At 35.0% G+C, this 13,111-nt stretch overlaps 1 protein-coding gene across 3 annotated transcripts in view; it reads right to left on the bottom strand.

Annotated features, from left to right (window-relative positions):
- The window catches only part of SYT1 (synaptotagmin 1), a 1,196,932-nt gene that overhangs the window by 138,230 nt on the left and 1,045,591 nt on the right, over nt 1–13,111 (bottom strand). For all 3 annotated transcript variants that reach the window (XM_059934706.1, XM_059934708.1, XM_059934707.1), the window contains 2 exons: nt 7,644–7,828; nt 1,837–1,959 (listed from right to left, as the gene is read on the bottom strand). In XM_059934706.1, the coding sequence (XP_059790689.1) occupies nt 1,837–1,959; nt 7,644–7,828 (308 nt within the window). The remainder of the gene's footprint in view (nt 1–1,836; nt 1,960–7,643; nt 7,829–13,111) is intronic.

The following is a 13,111-nucleotide window of genomic DNA, read 5'->3' as shown; positions in this document are numbered from 1 at the left end:
GCAGAGAATGTTTGGAAAAATAAATGCATACTATTAAAACAATTTATCAGGTAGAATACCCTAGATCCTCTGAATGAAATACCTTCTAAAATGGGTTTGCTAGAAAAGGAAGAGTAAATGTATTCGAATTATATTTGAGTAAAAAAAATTCAGTGCTCTATTCTTAAAAATACTACCTTATAAAGTGATACTTAGAGTACTCAAAGCCAACATAGAAGTTTCAAAATTATGACTAACCAAGATGAGATCCACTAGATTTCTACTGGAAAATATGAAAGCAGAATAAATTAGTAGAAAACTGTTGGCTACATATATAAAGGCAGGTTATATTTCTGGAAAAGATGTTTTGTGTTAAGATAATGTAAGTTGACCTTGACCTTCTCTAGAATATATAAATAATAGGCAGTTTTGCTCTTAACCAATCCCTAATGATCAAATTTTGGTAGAAGCGATAAAAATGACCTCAAATGCCCTATTTAATTAACTAGAAATGGTATACCTATAATTCTGTATAAATCCATACCTATTAGCTTGTATCTGTAACCAACATGCAGTTTTCTGGAATGTATTATAAAATAATGAGCTAGGGCTGTAATGAAGCTAATTAAATACAATTATTTATTATATGGTGGTACGTTTCAATATGTTCTTTTTGAGGAACCCTCTGGACACTTCAAAAAGTGAAGACATTATTTGAACAGTCAATTCCTAAATAAAGTCCAGAATTTCTGCCATTGTTTAGAGCTCACAGTATTACTGACTTTGGACATAAGTCACCAAAGCTGAGTATTGGTGTTTGATTTATTTATTGTTTATTCCTCATCAAACTAGACAACAATTAACACATGCTGCATTAGGTAGTGACTGTATTTACATCTATCAAGTTCTTCCCCACCCCGAAAGGTCAGTGAACTGATCAAACTGGAGAGATTTAAAGCTCTCCTAGTTGGAAAAGAACTATGTCTTGTAGATTTTTAAGAGCCTGATCTCTAACTCAGCTAATTCTTATCTAGCTTTTAAATTTCTTGAACAGTTCAGAAGGTAAAGAGACATCTTCATCAAAGTCATGGATCCTAGAAGGTCTTTTTAGGTAGAGATTTTTTTTTTAACATTTATCTTTGAGCTACCATTATAACAGGCAGTTAATAAAAGCTAGCTAGTATTATCATTCATCTAGGTGGCACTTCACGGCTTTTAAAGCAGGAAGGACTGTTTTGATACAACCTTTAGTTCCTTGTCACTTTTCCGGAAGCAGGGCAGCATGCAAAGGCACTAGAAATCAAGTTGATGGTCTTTCTACTTTTCTAGAGCTGTTAACTCATTTGTGCTAGGAGGTTTAGCCAGTATCATATTATATAAGGCATTCTTGCCATTGAAATTCATGGAAAGTCAATTTTTTAATCTTTGATTCCTCATCAAATGGTTAATTTTTGTTTGAAGACTTTGGCTTAATTGGTGGTCTAACTCAAAGGTCCCTTGCCCTGTTTGGAGCTAAATCCATGAATTCCAAGGAAGACTGTTGTAGCTCAGCCTGAGGGATCTGTGATTGGGAGCTCTCAGAATCAGACTGATGGCTTCAAGTTAATTTATATTCCGCCTGCCTGCTGTAAGTGCCATAAGTAGATGTAATCGGCTGAACACTGTGGATTCTAATTACCAGAAGTTAAATTAGCAAGTAGGGGACCGCCTGTACTTAGAAATTATTTCATCAATAGCTTTGATAATTGCATTTTCCCCTCGTAGCAAACCAAATGTTTTAAGAAGTATCTTGTTTCAATTTCTAGTTGGTAATTTCAGAAAACGTAATGGAATTACAAGACATTTTCCCCCTCAGACCTGGTTATTCTGGAAATCATAATCCAGTGAATATTGAAGTTTTCCCAATTTCTCCTCTTCTTTGGGTTCTTCTTTTTCTTCCCCGTCAGTCAATCCAGTTTCAGCATCGTCATCCTTCAGGGCCTATGAGTAGGGAAATGGATTATATGTGAATTCAAATGAATTTTCATCAGAACTCAAATGACACTGGGCCTGTGGTTATACTTCCAAGCTGTTAGAAGCAAGCACTGAGATGCTGGAAATCTCCATTTGTCTGATACACATTCACATCTGCTGCTTACATATTTTTTAAAAATTCCATTTGTGCACGGAATTTTTTCCCCCCAATCAGCAAGCAACATGGAAGCAATGGAAATAGCCCCTCAGAATATTGCAAGCAAAAAATGTAAAGTTGTTGCAAAGAAAATGTCAACTTTGTATTATATTTGGCTCTGATAAAATTGCTTCTTTCGGAGGTATGATAAACATGCTATTAACCAGGCCAGTTTTCACATTCATGTAGTTTAAAAGAGATCTTAAGCATCATGTAAAACACCCTTGTTACATGCAGTGGAGTAATTTATATGAAATGGGTGGCCTTTTCTTGCCTTGTTTCCTATGAAAAAGATAGTTGAGTAAGTGATTCTTAGAAAATTGTAATTTCCTGTGTTTTGCGTATACATTTGTAATGGTTATGGGAAAAGAGGAAAAAAAAGAAACATGCCACCAGCAAATGCATGTTTAGAGAAAAATCTACCCCAGTTCCAGTTTAAGTTTACTGTTTTACTTTCATTACAGCTCCACAGAAAGCTAGGCTGAATTAAATTGACTTACGGGTCTGTTTGATACCAAAAGGTAAAAGGAGTTATGTTTGCAATTCTGTCAAACTGAAATTTGTATAAAAATTAATTTTGTGGTAACAAGCAAAAATCATGGCACAGAATTCTCAAAATTCAGTTTAAACCAATTGAACATTCCTGATAACCTAAAACTTAAGTGTAATATAAATTGAAATACTAGAAAGCTCATAATTTCATAAAATTCATTCAAATGTTCCTCTTTATTAAAAATAAAAATATATAACGTATTTTCCCAATAAATGCAAAAAGTTTGCTCAAAAAAATCAAAGGTTATAAAGATTATAAATATTAGAAATTTTGTTTCTGGGGGTGTGCATTCTTATTGATTTAAAGAATTAGAAAAAAATTAGAAATCTATAAGTAGTTATTATTCGAAATGAGAAATGATAAAATGTTACGTTTTCCTGAACACTATTGAGGTTGAAAATTTAAAAACCTTTATATGAACCATTTGTATTATTTCTTCTGGGGACTACCTGTGTAATAATCTTTTGTATAATATGTATATATAATACATCCTTTGCTAATTTTTCTATTGTGTTGTTTGCCTCTTAGTGATTTGTAGAGACCCTGTATTTTAGTGGTCTCAATCTTTCTGTTGTTATATACCACAAATATTCTCTCCTAGGTTTTGGTTATGGCATTTTCATTGCCTTTCTTTGTGTGTGTGTGTGTGTTACTATAGAATCTCACAAAACTGAAGGTAAGACATATGAGTGGTAGGCTTTGTATCTCTGACAAAGCAAAAGAATTTCACTCCTGTCAGTGATCAAATTAAACCTGAGAAATCTTCTAGAACTCCAATGCACAGAAGTATAATCAGGCTTCAGAAAGGCTTCAGAGTCATTAGACTATAGCTCTACCATCCAACCTCCCACAACTCCCAGATTACATGGTTTTTTCCCTCTGCTCAGAGAAATCTCTTCTGTTCACTTATCCATTCATACAGAGACCCGCAGTGGTGCCTCAAAATGACACCCTCAGTCTCTGAACTGACAAGACTGCAATTTGGCTCTAGCCATCTAACTCTAATTTGATCCCAAAAAACAGACTTGGTATCATCTTACTAGAACTCATTGGGGTGGGAAGATGATAAACAGAGTTGAGCTGTAGTTGGAGATGCCTCCCATTTTGTTCTTCCTGAAAAATTTCAGGAGCCTACAATGACTTTGGAAAATTGAAAATTGCCATTATTACATCTGTGCAGAAACCTTTTCAAATCTGGTTAGCCATACACAGTTTAATTAGGAAGTTTATACTTGGATGTTTCCTTGAATAGTAAAATGTTGCTTTACTGATAGCCACAGGCAGGAAAACAACATAATTATTTAAAAATTAATATTAATCTTTTAACTTGGGGTGTCGCTAATAGAAAAATGATAGTAAAGTGACAGGAAAAGACTACTGAATTTAAGTGGAGGACTTGCAGTGAACCCACATTGCCCTTTCAAAACCTCAGCTGTGCGTCAGTCTTTAATACTGTCTGAAAAGATGTGTTGAGAAAATGGCAATGTAGGTAATTGGCCTCCTGTAACATTTTAATTTTTTTTAATAGCAAACTATTTAATGCACATTTTTGTCTGAAAAATCTTCACACCACTCCATCATAAAAATAAAAATTTTCATGGATTAAAATACTTTTTCAAAATCTCTTTCAGAACTGACAATTTACATATCATGTTTCAGCTCAGTGTCATTTGAAAGAGCTGAGCTATTAAATCGCCTTCTCTCTAAGTGGTTTTTGCCCTAATGAAAGGTGCATGACCATTTCTGCAATTATTCTGCATGGAATAGGGCTAAATTTTTGATAATTTCTCAGTGCCACTGTTTTATCAGTGAAGTGATTAAGTCTATTCTTGTCCCAAAGGCCGAGCTTAAGCAAGACGTTTTCTGTACCATTACATTAAATTCAGACCTATTAAATCAGCAGCTGTTATAATATCTCAAGAGCAGTAGTCTCCCCACCGCATGCACCAAGGAACAAAATGCAGAGGAAAATGCATGTAAGCCCAGCAGTTCTGAGAGTTTGATAAATTGTAGTGGAAAAAGCTGTGTGGGGAAAAAGACCTTGTTTTAAATTTCAAAAATTTAGTGCACGTGCTTCTGGCTTGATTCAACATTCAAAAGGTGTTTAGTTGTACTTGGATAAACCATCAGAAGGTGCATTTGTTCATTCTATGTTAAATTGTTCAGGTTTGGAATTGATAAGGCATGCTAAAAAGGGAGCATACGACACTAAATTTTCTTTCTGTGCCCATCAATTAAAACTTGAGCTTTCTAATACTGTTCTATTTAATCAGTAATCTTAAAATGAGAACCCTTTATCTTAAAAAAAAAATCAATTTAGTTCAGCCTCTTGATGTGTGTCAGAATGGTACACCCTCAGCTGTGGAGCCCCAGCTGCCAGGCCACTAAATGTAGTTGAGCGTTGACTAGGGGTGTCTAATAGCAGAGGAAACCTACCGCAAGGGACAGTCCAGAACAGTCATGAGACATAACACAGATAAGGAGGACACAGAAGGAAGAAATAAAAATTTAAATATCCACACACATTAGTAAAAACCGTGGAGAAATGACCTTTTCAGACCTCTGACTTTGCAAGTTGATATTGCCCCTCTGTATTTTTAGTGCTTTTAAGTTTTAAGCCATTACAAAACTCTTAAATATGTATCCTTTGCTGTATACAAATATTATTTATCATTACCATTTTGTTGTCATTGCAGAATATTTAAAAATTCTTCCTTGGTTCTAAAATCTTATCATAGAGACATATAGTCATGAATACTGAAATTTGAATTTCTGTTAGTTCTTATATGGAGTGAAATGGTAAAACTTACTGATTTCTGTATTTACTGTATTTACTATTTTTGAGATCTTGGTCATTTATCCATGTCATAACAGGGGTAATAAACACCGCTACTATTCTATAAATTAGTCTTACATCATACAGAACAAATTCCACAAAGAAAAATACAAATTTCTTGCCCTAGGAAGAAATGCTATAGTAATCATTTAACATTATTTAGTGTTTTTAACTGTTAATTCTAGCATACATGAAAACTACATTTGAACTTTAATGTAGTTATGAAAATGATAGTATTATATTTCCAATGTTTCACAGACATAGCTGAAATTCACATACAACTTATTCAGTCCATCTAGAAGATTATTACTACTATTATTAATCTCCCAAATATGTTGTCTAAAGAAATCTGTATCACGTCCTGCTGGTTACAGAAAATGCTGAAATAAAACAAGACGTGATTTAAAGCTTCAGTTTCTATGTAACAAATAAACTGAAAAGAAAAATCCTTGTTAGACATCTGTGGTTGAACACTGGCACCTGGGCTTCTGTGGCTGTGATTAGAAACTTTGAGAAAGACATAACCCTTGATACTCTGAGCTCAGGATGAAGCTCTCTGAGTGTGAGTGCAAGCATAGCATTCATTCTACAGCTCTGAAACCAAGCAAAAGTTCAAGTGAAAAATGAGCCTATGTGAAAATGTTGTCAAGAGACATTACAGTGTCTTTGAGAAAAGTGTTTAAAACTCAGGCTGGGGAGAGGGATTAGTGTCCTGAGTGTGTGGATAACTACACAAATGTACTGAAAATACCTTCCTTAACTAAATTGTTCTTAAGGAGATTCACATATTTAAGAGTTCAGTTAACAGTAATAGTATAAGAAGAATGTATAAAACTGCCTATATATGTTGCTATTAGGGAATAAATAGAAATTTTGAATTATTTGAAGGGAAGCATTGATAATTGAAAATGTTATTTCTCTGAAAAATCTTCACATTTACTTTTTTTAATATAAATTTACTTATTTATTTATTTATTGGCTGCGTTGGGTTTCTCTAGTTTGGCTTTCTCTAGTTGTAGATAGCGGGGCTACTCTTTGTTGCAGTGCTCAGGCTTCTCATTGTGGTAGCTTCTCTTGTTGTGAAACACGGGCTCTAGGCACACAGGCTTCAGTAGTTGTGGCTCGTGGGCTCTAGAATGCAGTCTCAGTAGTTCTGGTGCATGGGCTTAGTTGCTCTGTGGTATGTGGGATCTTCCCGGACCGGGGATCGAACCCGTGTCTCCTGCATTGGCAGGCAGATTCTTAACAACTGCGCCACCAGGGAAGTCCCTACATTTACTTTTTATGTGAAATAAGTTGTTCCTTAGAAATATCCAATATGAATATGATTCCAATAGAGAAATGAAGAGACATTTAATTATTATACCTATTTAATAGTAGACTTTATTTTGAACCAAATCACCTAGTTCGTTTAGGAAAGATAGATAACAGTGTAAAGGACACTCAAATTGCTTCCTTGGGCTTGGGAAGATAACTCAGCCAGATGGATTTTATAACCTGCATTCTGGTTCTAATTGTCCCTAAGTGAAGAGTTTTGCCTTAGAATTCTACCCCATTCTTTAGAACCAGCTCATACTTCTCTCCCTTCTCTTGTATAACTCATTATTCCTGAGCACTCATAATTGAGCTGGATGTTTGTATAGGGATGGTAGCTTTCATCAAGTGTGATAAATAGCTATAAGACTCAGTATTTAATAGTGATTATGAACAGTGATGATGATAAAAAGATGTCCCGCCCAAGAGGAAGAACAGATACTCTTTATTCTGTTTCTCTAACTCTAGGCACAATTAAGACAGGCTAAACAGATGTAATACAAATATTCAGGTATCATTCCAATACGCTGGGCCTACCAATTTGGCCTTGATGGTCATGGATGCCCTTTCCTGGTTTATGTGCTTAGGAGACTGGAAAACCCTAACCACGTGTTTCCATTGTACTTTGGGATGTTGAGTAATGACTGAAAGGATTGCAAAGCATTTCTACAACTATGACAAGTGTCCAGATATTGTTTATTTCTATATTTATCTGGAATAAACTAATAAACTGTCTATTCTTAAATTTTTGATAAAATAATCTAAGAAGAAACATGGAATGAATACATTACCTGATCTTTCATGGTCTTCCCTAAGTCTTTCACATCTTTCATGTTAATGGCATTCTTCCCTCCCTTTTCCTTTCCCTTCTTTTTGTTTTTCTTTTTGAACAGGCATTTCTTACAGATACAAAAGCAGCAGGTCAGGACTAAAAGGACCGCGACTATGGCTATGGCAATTAAGGCCCACGGTGGCACTGAAAGAAAAAAAATGCAGAGACTATTAGTAATAAAGCATTTACATCTGCAAAACCTTTAAATTCATGGGCTGTAAAGAAAGCTATTCACTCATTCATTCGTATTTACTGAGCTCCAGGCACACTGTTCTGCATTGCTTTATCCATGTTGTTTCCCCAGCCTAGAGTGTTTCTATCTTTTCCCCCTCGCCCTTCCAGGCATGTCAAATGTCATCTCCTCCCTACAGCTTTCCCTGCCCCTCCAAGCTAGATTTTCAATGATCCACTCCTTCATTTCTTCAGAGCTTACCTCTGGAGTTTGGCCTTTGAGTTCAAGCCCTGGCTCCACCATTTTACTGGCTGTGTGACCTTGGGCAAGTTGCCTAACCTCTCTCTGTCTCAGTATCCTCATCTCTAAAGTGGAGGTAAATTGGTAGGTACCTGATAGTCTTTCTGAAGATTAAAATAAGATGCAGTACGTGGCACATGGCAAAAACTTAATATTAGGTGCCATTACTCACCTATCAAATACTGTAGGTTCTATTAATATGTTCTGGGCACAGTGGAAGGGGTAGATATTAATCAAAAAAACAGAAAGACAAATGTAAAGTCCTAAAAGTAGTGAAGATTAGGAAGAAGGACTTGGTGCTCTGAAAGTCGATCATGGGGAGATTTACCCAGGCAGGGTCTCTGGAGGTAGGGCAGTGGTTATAAACCCAGGCTGAGATTCAGGCTTGGCCACTTACAGGCTTTGTAACTGGCCAGATTACTTGTGTTGAATTGCTGTTTCCCTCTCTATAAAACGAAGATAATAGTGGTACCCATTTCATCTCTTTTCAAGGTTGAGTTAATAGACTAAAAATCTTAGAATGGCATCTAGCACACAGCAAAAATTCAATTAATATTAGCTTTTTTTTTTTAATATTCAAGGCATAGGGCTAAGTACTGTGGGTGACACAGCTCAGAGTACCTATGGGGGCATAAAATGCACATCAATAAATATATAAAAAGAGGTGAATACACTGAGAGGAGTTTGATGGATATGCTAAGAAATTGAGAGGAGGAAGAGAGAATTTTTAGATAAGAGTGTAGACTTCAGATTTACAGGGTCTGTTTAATAAAGCATACACAAATAAAGACACTCAAGCATTTTTTTCTGTTACACGTTGTCCAGCTACTAAAAGTAACTCCATTTTCTCATTTGGCATCCCCTACACATGTGCTTATAAAAAATCAGGTCTCATGGAAACATGGAGGATTTCAGTTTGTCTAGAAAGTCATTCAACTATTGAGATTAATCACAAGAAGCAGTAATTAGATTTGCCTGTTGTAATCAAAAAAGACATTGGTTACTGAAATGGTAAGAAAAAGTGCTATTTTCTTCTAGCTACATAAACATCATTAGTATCAATGATTGCTGAACACAAGTAGGAGTACTTTGATGACGTAAAAACACCTAAAAATTAATTTCAAAACTGAGAAAATCCGCTCTCTTGGCTCCTTTTGCATTTAGCTTCGTAGTGAAGAAGACTTACTATGCATATTATTCTAGCTTATGAAAGATGACTAGATGTTACCCTAAGGACATATAAAACCATAACTGCTGAAATTGTGTTTTCAGCCAAAGAAAGATTTGTGTGAAAGTTACAGATAAGCCCATACCCAAAGACATGCTTTCTTGTAGGTCTCTAATCTCATTAAGCAATCATATTTTTAAAAAAAATGTAAAGGGAGCTTATGTAACCAATGATAGCATTCGCAATACTTCATTTAAAAGCTTCTACCTCTTTTGATCTAGTTAAAACCCTGCCATGCGTGAAGGAGAGAGCCTGTGTATTCACTGCGGGTGAGACAGTAGAATAATGACCCTTCATTTTGAACCTCGTAAATTATTCTCCTAGTCGGACTTGCGTGATAGTCTCTCAGAGAGCTACATAAAAGTCTCTTAAATTACACAGGGCAAGACAGAGATCATTTGACAACTTCACAAAAAGAAAATAGACAGTGAAAGCACAGGAACATTATTTAAAGGAGGTAAAGAGATAGGAACATAGGATTACAGGAAGAAATTTGAAATAGTGCAACCTGAAGGTGAATTATAACCACTGAAAAAAATTTTATTTTTTACTTCTATTTCTTATAGTGCTGCTGTCTTCTAGATTTACTTTCAGCTGATCTTCTGAATAGCTTAATTTTAACTTTGAATATGCTATATTGAATATATGAAATTAGCAAAAATTTCCTCACAACCTACTGGTACCTTTAGATAGAATTTTAAAAAAGCCTTAATGCTATCATTTTGTATACCCATATGAAAGCTGGACTGAATAGTGAATTATAAACCACCATTTTAAATTAAATGCAGTTATTTAAATTAAATTTTCATGTTAACAATCTTATTCTATTTCGTAGAGCAACTAAATTTTGAGAATTTTGTCAGAAACACCATCCACAGTATTATTACTTTGTAGCATTTATAGAAATAAGTTTCACTATTGGTGAGCAAATCTCGTGAAATATATTTTGGATTATGCTAAAAATTTATTGAAGACCTACTTATTATGGGCCAGCAGCTGTGCTGCAGCTTTACATACATCATCTCATGTAATCTTCACAGAAGTTTTGTTCATTATCCCTTCAATTTTATAAAGGAAAAACTATAGATTGAATAATGGGAGAAACTGAAATATATTTTTACATTATTAGGTTAAAAATATGCATATTATACATGTATACAAGGGAAAAATGCTTGTGGGGCTGTGAAGCCTATTTAATAGGACATTTTACTTTTGAAAAAAAATGGAGAAAATAAATAACAGCAAAAGATGCTTCCAAGAGTGATTTCTTTATTTCTTTATTCTATTTAAATATAAAATATAGTTTCAATCAAAAATAGGCTCATCAAAATATTGCTACTGGGAGAAAACTATCAGCTTATTGTTATTGCTACCCAACTATCATTAAATGGAATTTTATAACATGAATTTTAGCATTTAACTTAAGGATCTTTCAGCAGAAAACAATAGACTAATGTAAAAGCTCTCCATTAAAAATGTTATTTTCATCTTCTAGTTAATGAATTAATCTCACATATCATTTAACCTGAAGGTAAACCGATGCATAAGAATTAAGTCAAAGTCAATTCTGCTTCTGATGTTTTAACTTAGATTTTGTGGTACACAAAATAATGACTCCTCAAAAATGTCCACATTCTGATCCCTGGAACCGGTGACTACGTTACCTTACGTAGCAGAAAGGACTTTACAAATGTGATTAAGGATCTTGAGATGACGAGATTATCCTAGGTTATCCAGATGAACCCAGTGTATTCACCATGGTCCTTCTCAGTGAAAGAGGCAGGCAGGAGTTTCAGAATCAGAGAGATTTGAGGATTCTGTGCTGCTGATTTTGAAGGTGGAGGAAGGGACCATTAGCCAAGGAAGGTAGGTGACCTTTAGAAGCTGGAAAACGCAAGGAAAGGGATTCTCTCCTACAGCTTCAAAAGAATTAGTTCACATAGTCATTATAAAAAAAAAAAACTATGGAGGTTTCTCAAAAAAATTAAAAGTAGAACTACCATGTGGTCCAGCAATCCCATTCTGGGTATTTATTGAAAGAAACAAAAAATCACTCTCTTGAAGAGATATCTGCACCACCATGTTCACTGTGGCTTTATTCACAAGTCAAGATATACAAGTAACCTAAGTGTCCATCAATGGATAAATGGATAAAGAAAATAAATGAATAAAGAAAATAGAATATTATTCATCCATAAAAAAGATTCCTTCTGTCATTTGAGACAATACGGATGACCCTTGAGGGCATCAGGCTAAATGAGAAGTTAGAGACATAAGTCATATAGACAAATACTCTGTGATGTCACTTAAATGTGGAACCTAAAAAGTTGGAACTCATAGAAACAAAGAGTAGAATGGTGGTTACCTGGGGCTGGGGGTGGGTAGGGGAAATGGGGAGATGTTGGTCAAAGGGTACAAACTTTCAATTATGAGATGAATAAGTTCTGGATGTCTGATGTACAGCATGGTAACTGTAGTCAACAATACTGTATTGTATACTTGAAATTTGCTTAGAGAGATCTTAAATGTTCTTACCACATACACACAAAATGGTAATTATGTGAGGTGATGGGTAGGTTAAATGACCTTATTGTTGTAATCATTTCACAATATATAAATATATCAAATCATCATGTTGTACAACTTAAACTTATACAATGTTATTTGTTAATTACCTATCACTAAAGTTGGGAAGAAAGAAGGAATCAGCCCTGCTGACAATCTGATTTTAGCTCAGTTAAACACATTTTGGACTTCTGACCTCCAAATAATAAATTTGTGTCGTTTTAAGCCAGTGATTTTGTAGTAAGTAATTCTAGCAGCAATAGGAAACTCAATAGAGATAAAGCAGACCTCAAGAGATTTATAACACATGCTGTATATAGATGACTGTGCAATTGGAATATTAATGGGGGCTATTTCTGTATATGTGGTGATCTTTTCTTCTTATTCACCGTTTTTATCTATGCCTTCTGCAACCATTTTCATGATACTAACAGTGCACTCAAGACTCTCTCAGAGATAACCAGTGATTTTCTTCTGGCTAAACCCAAACTACATTGTCAATGGTATGAAAAAATCTTGATCATGTATTCCTTCTTGAAAATTTCTTCTGCTTTTGTTTCTACTACCCTTACCAGCACCTCCTTCTATGGCTCGGACGTTTTCTTCTCTTTCCTTTCCCAATCCCAAGTGTTAGATGGAGTTGTTATTCAAGGCGTTCAGCTCTGTGCTCATCTTCACGTTCCCTCGTTCATGAGCACATCCTTTCCCATGCCTTAAACTGTAGGTCAGTTACTGTTCCTTCTTCTGTTCTCTAGAACTGTGTTCCCAACTGTCTAGGAAATGTTCCCTATGAATCTATCATCATCTTCTCAAACCAGTTCTCAAACCAGCTATGTGGCTTCTGTCAGTGCTTTTATAATTTCCTGCCTCTTAGACACTGGAACCATGTGGAAATTCCAATTCCCAGATCCAACTGATTGGCAAGTCTTGTCATTTCTTCTTTGATACATTTTATACGTTTTTTTTTTTTTTTTTACATCTACTTGACTTGGAAGGTTTGGGCCTGACATTACCTCCCATCTGATCTCCCTTCCCATCAGTTATCTCTTCTCTCCATTTTGCCCATCCATTGTCATTGAACAAAACTTTCTTTTTTTAGAAAATTTTATTGAAGTATGGTTGATTTACAATGTTGTGTGAATTTCTGCTGTACAGCAAAGTG

This window comes from Balaenoptera ricei, chromosome 10 (genome assembly GCF_028023285.1).
Source record: "Balaenoptera ricei isolate mBalRic1 chromosome 10, mBalRic1.hap2, whole genome shotgun sequence".
In the NCBI taxonomy this organism is placed as follows: Eukaryota; Metazoa; Chordata; class Mammalia; order Artiodactyla; family Balaenopteridae; genus Balaenoptera; species Balaenoptera ricei.
Note: the sequence above shows the minus strand (reverse complement) of the source record. Positions and strands in the feature narration are given on the sequence as shown.